At 40.4% G+C, this 17,151-nt stretch overlaps 1 protein-coding gene across 2 annotated transcripts in view; it reads right to left on the bottom strand.

Annotated features, from left to right (window-relative positions):
• Window positions 1-2,436: 2,436 nt before the first annotated feature.
• LONRF2 (LON peptidase N-terminal domain and ring finger 2) overlaps window positions 2,437-17,151 on the bottom strand; it is a 34,118-nt gene continuing 19,403 nt past the window's right edge. Inside the window, exons 5-12 of one of the 2 annotated variants that reach the window (XM_036382057.2) lie at window positions 16,747-16,972; window positions 14,667-14,763; window positions 14,196-14,310; window positions 12,853-12,974; window positions 11,878-12,036; window positions 8,777-8,939; window positions 6,671-6,820; window positions 2,437-6,325 (exon numbers count right to left, since the gene is read on the bottom strand). In XM_036382057.2, coding sequence (XP_036237950.1) covers window positions 6,167-6,325; window positions 6,671-6,820; window positions 8,777-8,939; window positions 11,878-12,036; window positions 12,853-12,974; window positions 14,196-14,310; window positions 14,667-14,763; window positions 16,747-16,972 — 1,191 coding nt within the window. In that variant the 3' untranslated portion in view covers window positions 2,437-6,166. The remainder of the gene's footprint in view (window positions 6,326-6,670; window positions 6,821-8,776; window positions 8,940-11,877; window positions 12,037-12,852; window positions 12,975-14,195; window positions 14,311-14,666; window positions 14,764-16,746; window positions 16,973-17,151) is intronic. The other variant, XR_004980102.2, reaches the window with a different exon arrangement.

Raw genomic sequence — 17,151 nt, 5'->3', positions numbered from 1 at the left:
ACATGAGGTACTCGCTCCAGGGCAGGGCTGAGACTGAGGTTGGATATCTCTCCACTTATGATGATGGACACTTTATTTCCTCCTCCTCCTTAGATCTACTCTGATTTAAGAAGTCATGCAGCCTGAACCTGCTCTCTTACTATAGCTTTGGCCAAAGAACTTGCAACTGAAGCCACCAGTCAGCAAACCCTTCCCAGGCTTTTGGTTTATTTACCTTTTCTCTCTTTTCTCCCTTGAAAAGAAAGCCAGTGGGTCAGCAAGGGAAGAGGATGTTGTGATGAGAAGAGGCAGGGAATCACAGGCAAGATTCAGGATGATGGGTAGTGGGGATCCTGAGGGCTTTGTGAGCTGAACTGAGAGTAGGAGGATTTTAAGATGTTGTGAACAGGCTGATGGGCTGAGGGGGCTACAGAGAGGTGCCTCCCTTTGGCTTTTGCTATGGTAAAGACAGATTATGCTCTTGGTCACTTGCTGTATACCATTCTCCACATGCCATCCTCAGGTTTGCAAGGACACAGGCCTATAACTTTAAAACTTCCAGCTCTGCCTCTGGCACAGAGAAAAGGGGACCAGAGCTGTTTCTGTAAATTTGTGGTAAGGTTAACTAGCCTGACCCCAACAAAAGCTTCTGTGTTCAAAATCCAGGTCCTCCCAGGAGCAAGGCTCCAATATGCTGTTGCACAAAAAGAGCAGCAGATGTTTATGAGAAAAAACGTAAGCAACATTTACAAGTGAAGACATTTCTTCCATGGATGCATGAAGTCCCAAATTTAGCAGACAAGGCAGAACCCCACATATGGCAGAACACAGCTATAAAAGTTGTCAGCAAGTGATATTCATCTCAATTTAGAAACAACTTGTTCCTACCATGCAACGTAAATGCAATGGAAAACATGTTTGTCTTTTAGCTGCAAGTGTAGTAGGCACAGTCGTTAGAGGAACTGAGCAAAGTGCTGGCACGGATTCACTTTCTTTTTATTCTTTTTTGCACCTGAAAGTATCAGATTTTCTCCTGATCTTTCTTATTCTATTATTCAATAGGTAACAGCTTCAAGCAAGTGCTGTTGGACAGAATTAAGCAGCATTATTTTTGGTTCCTGGTTTGATTAGTGATGCAAGACAACAGACAAAACTCTAAGAACAGCATTGCTCAGGGAAGTAGGCATAGTCTGAGATGCTGCCTTTCCAAGGCTTGGTATCTATCTACTAGCAAAGGACATGCAGAATAAGGGGGAAAAAAGCTATTTACAACTTCATGCAGTTACTTTACCTCTATTCTTCTCAAGTCTCAAGGAGCACAAGGATCTGGCTAATAAAAAGGAAACCTTGAAAACCTCCTTTCTTCATTGAAAGGTATGTTGTTTCAAAAAGCTGTTGTCCAGGCTATTGAAGAAACTCAAGCAGCATTTACAGACACTCCCACATACACTTGCAACCTAAAAGAGCAGTCCCGTAACTGATGTTTGTATGCTTGGACATTCATACAAGGGTCAGTCAATCCAACACCAAAAGGAAAAAAAAAAAAACCACGCTATAGTATTTACAAAAATGCCTTCACAGCAGTTTAGCTCCACAGCTTAGCTGGCAGGAAGATGTGACTGAGGAACATGATGTGCTTTCCACAATCTGGCAGGGCTTTTGTCTCCACATAACTCTGTTTCAGAAGAGACTATCCTGAGTTGGAAGGAACCCATGAGGGTCATCAAAGTTTTGCTGCTGACAGTGTCCCACCCCCTGATACACTGATGCTAGCCATGTGCAGTTGCCTTGTTCTGGAACACTGCCTCCCTCACAGCACCCTGAAGGTATTTTATTTCACTGGGCTTAAGACAATAAAGCATTTGTTGTTCTTCACTGTAACCATGTATTTTTTAGAGCTTAGTTTACCGGGCCAGTCAGGTCATGCTTAGGGCTACAAAATAATCCAATAAACTACAAAAGGAAGAGCCCACTTCACAATCATACCCCATCTTTGTCACAACCCACTTCTGAGGAAGCTGAAGGTTTACCTCCTCCATCCCAGCCCTTGCTGAGGGCTCAAGTCCTTTAATCTTTCCCTTATTTTGAGACCCTCCAACCCTCCTTCAAATCCACCCCTCATATTCCCACCCAGTGCCACAGTCTGCCCTGTGTGCCCAGCAAACCCCACTGTGCCACAGCCTCTGCAGCCTCCCCACTTCCTTGCACAGGGGCTAAAACAATTGCCATGCAACTCATGAACCCCAACATCTAACCACTGCTTCTGGGATGCCATCTGCTTCCTAAAGCCTCATCAGACCAACTGTCAGCCCTTGGGCTCCTGTCAGGAAAACCAAACTACCACCCCTCTTCTGACAGCAGCACATCAGTGGCTTGTTTCGTTCAGACCGTGTTCACCTCGGCTCTAGCTCTCGGTCCTCATAGTGATAAAGCTTTCCCCATGAACTTACACTCGCATAAATTCAACCTGGTTTATTCCAAATATCACATAAATTAAACACATTTCCCATGAATATTGCAAATACACATGAAATGAACACTGCAATTTTTAAAAAAAGTTTTGGCTTTGTTTATGCAACAAGAAGTGCCAAATGTGGTTAGAACATGAACTTCTCCTGTATTTACTAGATACAAAAAGGTGCAGATTAATAATTTATATTTATACATATGTACACACTCCATTTCATTTCTAGCTTTAAAACAGTAAAAAATGGTTTCAAGTTTATCTACATTAAACATACTCATTTACATCTGGTCAGAAGCCCCAGATAAGAGTTGATACAATCATTTCACAACTGCAAAATTAAGGCGCTACCAAAATACCAGTTCCACTAGTGTAAAATGTAACAGGAATAGAGTGTACAGCTTTCTATTTATCAATTTAAAAGTGGACTGGAGAAGAAGGAAAAAGGAGCAGTAAGAAACATGACAAGTTCTACAGGTTAGAAGTACAAAGAGATCTCGATGACTATCAAATGAACATATTAAAATACAGTAGATAAAAGGCCTCAGTGGCAAACAATTAGTATGCTTCTGAAAGACAAAAAAGGTTAAAATATATATATATATATAATTTTGTAGCTTGAAATTTTACAGGTGAACAACAGGTGTAGAGGTAGAGGGATTTTTTTTTTTTTCTTTTTGGCCTCTTTACGATGTATAAAGAAGGGCCACATTCACCACAGTGAAAAGACTCATCATATATCCCAGCATCCTTGCTTGGACAGCAAGCAAGAAAAGTGTAATGAGCTAGAAAGGCAACAAATCCTGTCTATCTCTTCCAGGAGCTCAGCTCCAATGCTTCCACATGTACCTTGGCAACAAGTTACACCTAAGCACAGACTGGCTGTAACGTGGACATTTCCTCTAGAGAGCAACGAGACAGCTTTTCCCATGAGGTACTACTGGATGCTGCAGATATTATATGGCAGAGGTGATTTGGTAAAAATGAAACTGGTACTTCCCTTAAAAAGCAAGTACCACAGGGCAGTGGTGATTTTATCTATTTATTAAAGCTTTGCTATTTGATCAGCATTCAATGTTTTGGAAGAAATGTCAGCTTTGGGCTGCTAATATTATTATTTGCATCCATACACAGACAATTCCTTTGTTGTTATCCTTTATCCAAAACATCAGCCACTGAAATATTCACAAACTGCTTTAAACCTTGACTAAAAAAAAATCCCTCTACAGTTCAGCTTTCTTTTCAATAACAATCACTCTATTAACTATGCAGGCCTTCATGAACACAGTAATGTCATTTCCCATGTAGAATGTCTTTACACATTACAGAACAGCAGTAAACAACCTCTCATTTCATAGGGTTTTCTGTCAGAAGTACCTCAAAAGTAGATATCTTGAAAAAATCACTTTTGCAGAGAAGAATATTAACATTAACATTTACTGAGGCAAAGCCAAGAAGACACTAACTAGCACCTTGATTTTTTTTTTCTTAAATGCACTCCTATCTGTAAAATTAAGCACATATAAGATCAGGGACCAGCAATATACAAATACCATCAGCATCCTCTTCCAGCTAAACTAGTAACACTCAAAACTAGGCCAGACACACAAACAAGCAAGATTAATGAGTCTTGAAGAAATACACAGCATGGAAAGGAATGGGAAGAACAGGAAGCTAAACAGAAAGGATTGCGAGATCAAATACAGTCCATCTTCTGGTCCAAGAATTAGTTTGTGAAATCACCCTTCAGTAGCTCAGCTGACAGTCGGCTGAAGACCTACTGACTTCTGACATTTCCTCCCCACAAATACAACAATTCCTTATACTTCAGTGAATTCCTCTTCATCATCTTCAAATCCTGGAGGAAATGCATTCAACTTGAATTTTGAGTATTTTGGTGGTGGCAGCAGAACTTGCAGAAGGCTACTGTAGAGGTTATGACATCATTGGTTGTACATTATGCACTTCACAATTCAGAGAATACACTTACAAACCACTTAAATAGAAAAGGCGTGTTCAAGGTAGAGGCAGTTACAGTACATTCAGGGTATGTTACAGAAACCATTTGTGGTAGCCATTTGCTGAAAGGAAAAAAAACGGAATTTTTGTTTCCCAGACCACAGAGGTTATAACTACAATACCCAAAGAGAGCAGGTAATATATCCCAATTACTGCATTTTAATGCAGTTTTCTTCCAGAATTCATGTACAAAGTGGAAAAAAAAAGTTTAAATACCTCTTCATTGACAAATAAGGAGAAAAGAACTAAAAAAGAAACCAGGCACTTTGACCATTTAGGTAAGCAGCCATTTCTTCTTACCAGACTTCTGCACATGAACAAGTCTTTACATTGGTCTTGCTATGCTTGCAGCACATGGAGATTCAAGTCAACTTTTTTTCCCCGTTGGTAGTATCAGTTCTACTTATACGAAACTATGCCAATTGAATTGGTAACACTGAGTTATTTCATTGGCAGTTGAGCATATGTTGATCATTTGACTGACAAGCGATCAATTTAACAGCTATCAAAGTTAGATATTAACAAAACAATACATAAAAAAATAATCAAAGAGACAAATGAAGTTTAACACCTGACTGAAGCTTGCATTGAGACGTGCCTTTATAGGTTCGGTTTGTGACTCCTTTCATGGTGTCACTGTGGGCTGATTTCCATCACATACAGCAACTGGTACTAAACTACAATACTTTCGGTTTGAAACACGTTCAGTAGAGACCACCCCAATGTAACAGGAGGTCAGCATGACACTGCAGGAAGGAGAGAGATGGAAAGCTCCCCACTTTTCATCATCGCTGGTTCCACTGGCAGAGCAGGTGTTCAGAGTAAACTGCAGCATGCCTCCCTCATACTTGGGGTGAAATCATTATTTCACAGCAGTGTTTATTATACTTTAGTGAGTGGCTAGGTTTGAATTTAGCAGTAAGACTGGCTAGGATTACTTTGGGTTTTCTCTTCAAAGAAACCTAAGTATGTATTTCCAAACATTTTGTATATACTTATTCTGCTACAACATGTAAATCACAAAGGAGGGATTACCTAAGGCTACCAAATAGTGTGCTTATTCAGTAGCTATTATTCTTTCAGATAAACATCCTCAGATGCCTTGACTACAAACGGCTTAACCTGTTTTTTCCCTCAAACTGTTATTTGCTGAAAGAGAGAGAGAGTGGGAGATGTGGGTGTATGACAGACTGCCTTTCAATTCACTAACAGAGAGTACTGTTGGTTATAGTCCTTGTGCATACTTCTGCTGGGCAGCATAACTCCTCTTCTGTTCACTACCTTCAAGAAAGTCTAGGAAACACCTCTTCAATCCACTGTCCAGTTTCCTCTTCCTACTGAGTGAAAATTCAGATCACATGCAGGCCAATGGCACTACTCTAGTACTTAACTCTCTTGGCTAGAAACATCAATTCTATCAAAGTACTTTGAAGCAATTATCCACATCCATCAGCTACATTCTAAATGTAGCACAGCTCTGCAGAGGCTCCATTTTCACCAGGACAACAGGAGAGTGTGCAAGGTTTGGTGAATACCCAGGTAACAAACCGATGCAATCGATGGATGCAGGACGCAGTCAGAAAGGGCTGTTCCTTCTTGAAGGAATCTTTAAAAAATACAAAAAACAACCCCTCCCCTTTTGCCCTCCCCCAGAACAACCTGTCATGAGGTGTTTTTGGTGCCCACTCACAACACAAGTCCATGTTATCTGGGTCTTTTGCGAGTCACAAATATCAATACGCGCCGGATGGCGATGAGACGATCCTTCAGGGAGGTCATAGCTAGTATAGCCAGCTGAGCTCTGTTTTCCAGAGGCAACACTGCCAAGAGCCACCAGTACCAGGCAGGACCACTGGGGTTGCTCTGCAAAAGGATGGAAAAACAAGCAGTTATGTATTCACCAGCCCAGCTCCACAAAGAACATCACCCTCCTTCTCACCTTCTATTTGCTAAGAAAGTCACCACAAAACAAGCAACAAGAGAACACTTAATTGCAGGTGTTCTCTTTATCTGTATACACCATTAAGATTTATCTCTTCAGCTACCAAATTACACAGGTATATTGTTTACCATGCTTCATGCCAACAGACCAAAATTGAGTAAATAAGAGTCTAGAATGTATATACCACAGCAACAATCTGTCAGAAAAGAGTCTAGTGTTAAAATTCTGTCTACAGTAAGGCTCCATAAGTAGGCAGGTTTTATTACCTGTGGCTCTGGTTCTTTTCCTGGCATAGATCCAAAATGATTGAGAATTTGCACTTTCATATTGTCTTTAAGTGAAGTGAACCAGGCAACAGCTTGATCATAGACTGAATCATGAAGGCGGACAAGTTCTTCATATTCTGGTCCTTCAACCTTATTGTTAAAAGAAGGGAGATGGAACAAAACAGGTTTGATACCGTGGAGTCCACGTGCTTCCCCAGAAGCAAACGAAGCAAAATAATGCAGTGACTACAGCTGTTCAAATGTCCTTATGTAAACCAACTGTGCCTAAGTCTCAGATTTCAAACCTGTGATGCTGGAGTCTTTTTACCCTCCTCTAGGTGTCCTGAAGTGATATTTCTTGGAGCAGTAACTGCCTCACTAGTATCCATTCCTAAATGCTGGCATAATAGAAGAATATGCTCTCTAATCCTGGGACATATTTATAATCTCAAACCCACAACCTTAAGTCCCTGTCACAGAATGACCTCTGGACAGTGGTACATCATCTGGCAAAACAAAACAAACACTACTGCCACTGAGCACAGAGACGGGGGGGCTACAGCACTTAAGAGACCAGCACTATATTATAGAAGTGGTAAGGCCATGGTAGGACAGCCAAGGAGAAGGAGGAGGGTAGACACCTGAGCAGGCAGGAAGCAGGGAAAGTGATGCTTTCCCAATATCAGAAACAATCATGAAGAAACACCCTTATTGAAGCAGAGTGTTTTAGTTGCACAGGCCTACTATTAGCTATTAGGGAAAAAAAAAAAAAAGGCATAAGCAAAAACCACTACAAATTGCTGATTTGTGGAGGTTTTTGGGGGTTTTGATTCTGGATTTTTTGGGTTTTTTTTTTTTCCCCTTTAACATGTGCACATCACATGTGATTTCACCTATGCTACCCACTCAGGTACACATCTGATCCACCTGCTCTAGATGCCCTTCACAATCAAGGAGAAGCAGTTCTAGAGAACAATTAATCTCATCTTAAGATAAGTATCTAAGAGCATATAAAACAGGTAGCTTTGGACTGAGATTTTTGACCATCAGACATGTGGATGTAGGGCATTGAACAGACACCAGTCTCCACTGTGAGACAAGGTGAATCTCACTCTAATTATGAAGAGGTGGATCTCTGGCACCATCTATAAACAATGCCTGTATACCTGAGTTCCACTACTCTTCACTAGGGATTTAAACAGAGCACAACCCTCACTCTGAACAGATTGCCTATTCCAGCCTTTCACAGGCAGAGGCATCTCCATGAGCTCAACCTTTCCTGTCCTGGCAAACAACTGCATCACCCTACTCAGGTTAGAAAAGCACTGCTAAGGCTTTACAGACTTTCACTTCAACTGTGAGAGTACTCTAGAGCTGTATGACAGAACTGACTTCATGCATCAGCAGGAGATTACTGCTAAGCTCCATGTTAACAGCTACCAAGGTTTTATAGACACAGCCTAAAGATGATCCAGAAAGCATGGCCAAAAATTCAACTTTTGGTCAACACCCATCACAAACACCTGTCTTGATGCAGCTTTGCTAAGAGGACTTGTTTTTAAAATCTACTTTCCTCTCTGCATTTCTGTTCTCAGTCAGCTCTAATGGATGCTTGTACAGGGCATGGTTAACTACGTGTCCCTAAGAACTCATTTTAAGAGCAGATTCCCACATTTATCTGAGGACCTGTTCTGTAAATGAGAACTTGGAGGACATATGAAGTGTGCCAACTGTCTGTTCAGTGCAAGAGAACACTCAGTTCTCTACCAATGGGAGCATGTGCTTTTAGAAGGCTTTAAATTCTGTACCAGTTTTAAAATGTTACTCTGACCTCACCTACAAACCATGACCTCAGCATCCTAGAAGCTACTTTGAGATCCATGAAAAGAGTGTAACACTTTAAGCAGAGATAATTATAAGGGAAGAAAGGAAGAAAGGGAAAGAAGATACAAAGTTTGTTCCACGGTTTTTAAAACAGAGCTTTAGTGAATTTGTAATGATATTGGCTTAAAAATAATGCACAGCTAGCTTGAAATGCAACAAGGAAAGGCTATTTAAGTGAATCCAGCAATACATGGGTATGAATAACTTTGCACCATAGATCACCTTTTTATCTTCAAGATACTCGATGTTTGCTGTGTTATATCCATCTCGCTGGCCATGGCTTAAGACCCTAAAACGACGGACACCAACTGTATCAACAACTGAGCGTCCATCAGGAAAAAACTTTACGTCCCTGATCTCTAATATACAGCCATGATCTGCAAATCTGAAATGACAGAAGGGCATAAAAGTGGAAGTCATCAACAAGTGTTTATAGACATCAGGACAAATACTGGGCCTAATTCACCATTTCTTAGTTGAAAGAGGATTTTGCTTTGGTGACAATACATTTCTGCTTATTCACAAAAGCCACACAACCCCCACCCTTTCTGCCTTCCCTCAGAGGACCTGGGCAGCAGCATTTTCAGGGCAGGTTTATGGGGTGAGAGGGCTGGAAAGGGACAGGAAACTAAATGAAGCGTGTTTCATGCTGGGAATTTCCAGCTGCTGGTGGCAAATTCATCTGGTTTGCAAAGAAAACAAGATGGGTAAAGATACCGTGAGGAAAGTACAGAAAGTGAGGAACAAATGCATGGCTGTGAGGGCTATCCCCCTACTCCACGGTGTAAGCAGAAGACTACAGGCTTTAGAAGAAAAAAGTTTTCCATATAACAAGTCTTTTCTTGCATTTGTTTCCTTTAAAAAAAAGGCAAATCAAACTCAAAATACCCTCTTCAAAAAACACTTTTCCATCCACTATATTTAAAGTAGTAGTGTGTTTTAATCACACCCTGGAAACAGGCACGAAATTAACTTTTACTTTATCAAGCTTACCTAACTCTACCTTTGTGGGGCAGTGATTTCACTAGAGAGGCTGATTGCACAATGACTCTTCACCACAATACATTTGCACATCTACAACTCAGCCTACTGTTAAGCAGGAGAAAGCAGTGTATGTAGTCTCAATCTCAAGATACCAAACCACAGGGTCTGATAAATTCTTCATCATGGAAATGCTTGTTTTACTAGGGCTTGGTCATTTCTTACAATGGAGTGATGAAGAAATGACTCTTGTTTCTGGTCTATCAGAAATCATGGGTTTGGGAGGGGTGGGGAACAACTGTTCTCTCCCAGCCAGTGTACAGGAAAAAATCAGGAAGAGCAGGAGGAGCAGAGCTGCACACAGCTAAGTCCTGGTGCTCTACCAACAGAACTGATTAATAAAAGCAAGTCTGTTAGTTTGTTACAGCAATATTACACTATACACTATTTAAACAGCTACATAACTATTGTTTTTAATTAAGGATTTTAGTGACATTCATACTGGATTTTGAAATTAATACAGAAGTGATGATTTTGTCTTTTTTGTCCTTAGAGGAGTTACTTTTGGGTAGACGGGGACCTGAATCAGAGAGACAAGAAAGCACCTGGAGACAGGCATAAAATGTGCTGACAACATTAAGAGCTTATATTCTTTTACCAATTATAAGTTAAAATGGAGACATAAACCAGAGGAAGGTAATGAACTAAACATGCTCTGTCACTGTGTTTTTAAAGGGAGGTATGTATCCATGTCTCAGCAGATGAGGCAAAACAAGTTTCCCCGCTTCTTGTATTCCCAAGTTGATTTCGCAATTTTGAATAAACAGAAGAACTTCTTTACTTGTGTAAGAAGCTGGAACAGCCTGGCAGGTGTCTGCAGATTAAGGTTTCCTGCACTTCAGTGGTTTATTTAAGTCATCATGCTCAAAAAGTTTAATTATTTCAGTAACTCAAAACAGACATGACTTAGAAATCTAACCATACTGTTCATTTTAAAATACCCTTCATGATGCTATTTAACAAACCAATTATTGTGTTTTGGGGATTGTAATGCCATGGCTCTCTGTATTATTATACCTGATTCCAAATATATTTGGCTCTTCCACAAGCCTGCAGGGATGTAAGGAGAGTTATCACCGAAGTCCTAGCTTAATTCTGTCCTCACTCTCCCAAGTATTCGCTTCCAGGAAATTGGTAATAGACCTGAAAGGGCCTGTGGAACATCAGCTGCTGCTGGAGTCTGAACTCCACTGAGTGCAGTACTGAGAGCATGCCAAATGGCATTGCAGCACAGCCACGGCTAACTGGAAGCTGCAGCATCTCCTGTACTCTTACAGCTACCTTACTGTCCAGTCTGGGAGAAAAATAAAATTTCCCTCCCCCCAAGAAGCATGGAGTGGACAAGGAAAGGCTGCCACGCCTCAGTAATGACTGACCCCTTCTCAGCTCCAGTGATGATCACATACAAAAATGCTGTTCCTGAGGATGCCTGTCTAATGTGTTCTTAAAAATTCCCATGTTCATGATCCATTCTACAGCCTGCCAATGTAGCTTCTGAAGTCAGCAACTATTGCATCTCATAAGGCAAACCTCTCAAGATCACCTCATGCTTCTCCCATGAGCATGGTAGCAAAACCCCATTATCTGTAAACATTTAAACTTGAAGGCTTAGTAGAATCAGAGGATAGTTTTGTTTTGTAAGGGACCTTCAATCTAGTCAGTCTCTTCATAGGGAGCTAGAACACATCAGTGTCAGAATTCACAAAAATGAATGAAAGGTATGATCATATAGAAAGACAATGTAACCCACTCACTGCAGATAGTTTAGACATTGCAACACAGCAGTAAAGACAAACATTCAAATTCAACATCCAGCAGCAAAACAGACTTCTCAGCCAAGTGTATACTTTGTCTCATTAAAATGATACCACTCTTTCAAGAAAGCTATGGGAGGTCTGAATGTTTTGTCTTATTTTTGTTTTGCCTTTTTTTAAACTGAGTAGACAGAGGGGGAACCTTACCCAGACAGTCAGTTTTCACTGGAACAAACAGGCCAGCAAGCTTTCCAAACACGCAGCCAATTAAATGCTATTTTTGGAGCCTGTAGTAACAGGATGAGTTGCATTCTTGCTATTAACCAACAGGAGAGTAATAAAATTACTTCTTTGTGTAAAAAGGAATGTTTAAAGTTCAAAACTAAGAAGCAAGCGACTTTAATATTGGTTCATACAGGACTGGAAGGAACCACAGTGGTTTGGGGAGACAAGTATACTGTGCTGCAGTATTCCATTAGCTCACAGCAGCCTCTGCAACAACAGGACATTCTCAGCTCATCTCCTTACCCTTTTAATTCATCAGCTAAGCACATGCCAAACTGCTTGGTACCAGTTTCCATGCATCTTCTTATCATTAGGCGATAGCGAGGTTCAAAGACATGGAGTGGACAAGGGATGGTAGGAAAGGCCATGGTACATACGAAGATGGGAACATCTTTATTCAAACTGTAAGAAAATTGTTAAAAAAAAATCACTTTTCTGGATGCTGCTATATTCAGCATATATCCTTAATAGAAGACAAATGGCTTCCTTAGACTCAATCTTTGTAAATGCCTATCTCTTTGAGGTTTGCCATTTTCACAAGACAAACAATATTTCAGGACTCTTTTCCTTAATACATTAAGTAAACAATCCCTCTAACCTACTTCCATAAAGAAAAAAAGTCAAGAAATAGCCAGTTTCCCAAAAACATGCACAGTGACACATCTTATACACATGGCAAGATTTTGGTGACAACTTTTCACAGTAATAAAGTACTTAGGACCCAGTCATGTTCAAAGCAAGATGGCAGAGAATCCCCAAACTCAGTAAACCCCTTTGATTTCAAAGCCATTAATCCACTTAATTTTTTTCAGGATTAACTGCATGTTTTGTTTTACTTTTTAGCTGAGTTATAGCACAACATCTGCAAGTCACTGACAAAGCTGGATCCTTGAACTTTTCCTGACCTGAAGTATAACCCATTGATAATTTGAATTCTACTCCCAGAAAACCCCCACTGTGACTTCTAAAGTTATATGTTGTTTCATAGGAAAGAGCAATTATCTTTATTTTAAGAATATTGTTTTGCCTCTCCACCATCCAAGCACATTGTAACTTGTTTATCTGCATTATACACATCAAAAATACAAAACATCTGGCAGGGTTCATTTACAAATTCATTCCTTTGGTGCATTTTCATAAGCAAATTAATCTTCTTCAGTAATTTAGACCGAAGAATACATTTTTGTAACAGCTGTCAGTAGTATAAAGAGAGCCTACTTTGACAATTCCTTCATTTCTTCATCATAAACCTTCTTCCTTTCAGATAATTCCTCTGGCAAGTAACGGACGATCAGCTCTTCTGTAAGGACGGTCTTCTTGTAAGTTCTGCTTGCCAGAAACTACGAGGAACAGTCAACTCTTAAGTCTGGTAACAAGAAAACAAGTAACATCTCTTCCTCCCAAGCCCATTCTTCCCTGAGGCCCAAGTGCACATTAGCTAGGACTGTACAGATTCCTTACCCTTTTAAGCTTCCAGGCACCAAAGCTTCCACTTCAGCCTATGTGGTTCATGCCACTGTCCTTTTAACCCCATCCCCTTTTTTTGGAAAAGCTGTACTAGCAGGAAGAAAAGGCAGTCCATCCTCACTTTTGCAAAGATACAAGCATCTTTTTCATCTACAGCTGTCAGCTTACTGGCAAGAAGCACTATGTATGGGATACCTTATGTCTGCTGCTAGTAAGTGTTGACCAAGGGGCAACCATTCCTCATGTACCAGTTTCCACACAAACTGGAAATTTGGTATGAACATGGCTATGGAAGGGTTCCCCAGGCATGAGCCTGATGTGATACCAGAAGCCTCCATTTTTTTAAGAACCAGCTAAACCACCTGTATTCCAATGAATGCCAAATACACCCTTGAGTAAATGAGGTCTGTGCACAGCTTGATGTTGTCGGTACTGTCTTGTTCTGTTTTCAAGGAATCATAGAAGTTTGGGTTGGAAAGGTTCTTTAAATGTCATCTAATCAACTCCTTCAGTGAGCAGGGACACTTTCAAACGGATCAGATTGCTCAGAGCCCCCCATCCAACGTGACCTGTAATGTTTCCAGCAATGGACAATCTGCCAACTCCCTGGGCAACCTCTTCCAGTGTTTCATCATCCTCCTGGTAAAAAATTTCTTACTTACATCTAATCTCTTTAAATCAACTCTCTTTCACTTTAAAAGCATTGGTCCTCTACTAAAATGCCTGTTCCTATCTTTTTATAAACCCTCTTGAGGTACTGTAAGGCCAAGAGCAGGTCTTCCCAGAGCCTTCTCCTTACCAGGCTGAACAACCACAACTCTCAGCCTTTCTTCACAGGAGAGGTGCTCCAGCCCCAGACCATATTCATAGCCCTTCTCTGGACTTGCTGCACCCCTGTGCTGGGGACCCAGAGCTGGGTGCAACATTCCAGGTGGGTCTCACCAGAGAGGAGTAGAAGGACAGATCCCGTCCCCCACCCTGCTGGCCACACTGCTTTGGATGCAACTCACAAGTAGAGCATAGAAAATCTCCACATAGATGTTTTCAGAAGAACAGAAGTTTGTGCAGTTCAATTGGGGCAAGGACATACTTACTTCTGACAGCTTTTCCTTGCAGAGTGGGCAGAGTGGATTATGGTCAAGGCAACGCTCAAGGCATTTGAGGCAAAAGGTGTGTCCACAGGGTGTGGTAACAGGTTCGAAGAACAACCTTAACGTGAAAACATCGAACAGAAAGCTAAGCTGGCAACAAAAACAATTCCCAATGTGTGGAGAGGAAAGAGTCCTAACTCTTTCTTTCCTGCTTTTGTATAAAGCACAGGTGACAGGCATTACCCAACGATACAAAAAAGGTTTTCCTTTTTACAAGTGGTAAACAATGGAGAACTGCATACATAATGGAAAAAAACCACATCTGTAAAGATTCACCAGATGTAAGGTTCAGCAAAAAGGAACATAATAATGACTTTGACATTCTCTGGCAGGTTTCTCTTCTTACACCATGGTAACTTTTTTCAGAAGCTAGAGAGGCTTTGTTATGTTAACGCCAGGTCAACACAGTCATACCTCATGCAGAGGGAACACTCAAAGTCCGACGCATCCACCAGAGTTGTCGGTATTTCATTTGAAGTGTCAGTGGTGTTTTCAGGTAAAACATCTCCATCTAAGTAGTCAAGAAGATTATCTTAGTAAAGTCAAAAGCATGACTGCATTTTCCAATGCTCTTTGCACTGTTAACTCTTCCATAAAAAACCTGATTTGTGTCTTTTCTTTTCTGAAGTTTTGTTTCTAACAAACATACCTCCCATCTAAGTTTTAAATTTTTTGGCAGGAGATCTTTTGGGGAGCAGAGGATGACGTCTGTGGCCAGAGAATACACTTTAGAGCTGAATACCCATTATTTGCTTCTCCAAAAATGATTGTTTTGTGGGTTTTTCTAGGCTAGTTTTTAAAATATTCTGCTATTGCTTTCCCACCACCACCCTCACATCAGCCAGGCCAGATGTTTTTAAGTACATTAGGTCCAGAATTTAATTTGTTTACACACAGTCAAAATATTTCATCACTGCTTATTATAGATTTCTCAGCAGGGGTATTTTTTCTTACAAATATAAAAAGGCTTACATTTTTCTAGACTAGGCTGTTCTAGAAATCCCAAATTTCAGACAGCTTAAAAGTTAAAAGGACTACTGGAGCTACATTAGCTAACACAGCTTTTACTAGCTCAACAATATGCAAACAGAGAGGCAAAACACTTCACTTAAAATTCTACCCAGATTGATTTTTGGGGGTGGTTTATATCTCTGGGTTAAACTCACTTTAAGGGTATGCACTTCAGACTTCACAGCAGCATTATTTAGGCTCAAAAGCTATCAGCTCCAGCTTCTGTTGACATTTACACAAGCAAATCCTGGAACTTCTTTTACAATTTTCATCTTTGTGATGAGTTGCAAAAGAGCTGTGACTGCTGCCTCCACATGTTTTTTATTAACCAAATTCTTCATCATTTAAAAGCCCTGTTTTTTCTGTTAAGTTAAAATACTAGGATGCTTTGTTAAAGAGTAACTTATGCTCAGCATCTGGTTTATCTCCAGCACAGACAGGATAGGTGGTGTGTGGCCTACAAAGAAAAACAGTGCTATCTCTAACCTACATCTCACATGTTAGCATTTAGTAATTGCAAGAACCTGGCTGAGTTAATTCTGCAAATAGTAACATGGCACTGGGACCTAGAACACACCAGAAATTAGTGCTTATGGGTAAAACACGATCTCTGGCCTTCCCTGTGAAGATACAGGTGGGTCAGATTTCACAATCTATTTACTGAGTCTGCAGTTCACAGGCAAGTACAGGGGTTTTTTTCCTCCATAGCAACATGATCAGAAACTGGCCATATATATGTATCTTTTGTAGAGGTCAAAGACAGACAGCTGTACTAGAAGACTTGCAAGGAACAAGTCAAACTCCTGGAGGTGTGGGTTGTTTTTTTTTTTTTTTTCTTTAGGGGAAAAAATTCACACCAGCACAGCAACATTTTCAAAGTCTATGTTAACCAATTATTACACTGCTCAGTAAAGTATTGCCTTCAGCATTTAAAGCCACTCTGGAGGTCTTTGTTAGAAGCTTGAGAAGCATAACAAGCAAGAAGCAAATTGTAAGCAAGCTATCAAGTAACAGAAAACTGGGGGGTGGGGGCTTAGTACCCTTGAAAAGGCTTCTTTGTTTGCTTGGAATATTTCATGTAAAGTTGCATGTGACCACTTCTAATGCCAGTTAAAGATTAGTTTCTGGGCTTACTTCATCATTCAATCATATAGAAAGACAATGAAGTTCAGCTATAGCTGAGACCTAGAAAATGGAAATGGCACCACCAATATGAAGACTAAGTGAAAGTGGATTACACACACATTACACTGGAAATGGCCCATTTGAGAAAGCAAAATACAGTTTTCAGACAGTGAACTTAAACTGCTCCGGAATAAGTTAAATAGGTTGTTAGAGCAGAAACAGATACACCAGAGAACAAAATATTACCCCAATTCCTGTAGGGAATGTTTTATTGACCCCTATAAAAAGGGAGGAGTAAAAAGTTTACAGTTTTTCAGTATGTGCAAGAGAAATCACTTTTCTAAGCCATAACACAAACCTTTTTTAAGAATCTTATTGGGGACATCCAAACTCTGCAAATCCCTCATATCACTGGACAGCTTTCTTTTTAAGCCAACCCCAGGTAAACTGGAGAGAATAGCTCCCAAAGACTTCTTGTTGTCATCAAAGTAGAGATCCAGAACATGATGGGTAACAGAAGAATCAGTGCTTCTGAATACATCAGACTCTTGGGACGGGGTTTTTGTTAACCTGAACATAGTATCCTAGAAAAGAAGAAGTTATATACAGCATGAGACAATTTTGGTTTGCTTTTATCTATTAATTTTATCAGCAATAGATCAATGTTCCCACAAGGAGCCTAGCAATGGAGAAAGGTCTGTATCAAAGGTCACTTCCCAATTGCATGAAGTAAGGCCATATCTCTCCCTACAGCTCCTGTCTC

The sequence above is a fragment of the Molothrus ater genome, chromosome 2 (assembly GCF_012460135.2).
Source record: "Molothrus ater isolate BHLD 08-10-18 breed brown headed cowbird chromosome 2, BPBGC_Mater_1.1, whole genome shotgun sequence".
In the NCBI taxonomy this organism is placed as follows: Eukaryota; Metazoa; Chordata; class Aves; order Passeriformes; family Icteridae; genus Molothrus; species Molothrus ater.
Note: the sequence above shows the minus strand (reverse complement) of the source record. Positions and strands in the feature narration are given on the sequence as shown.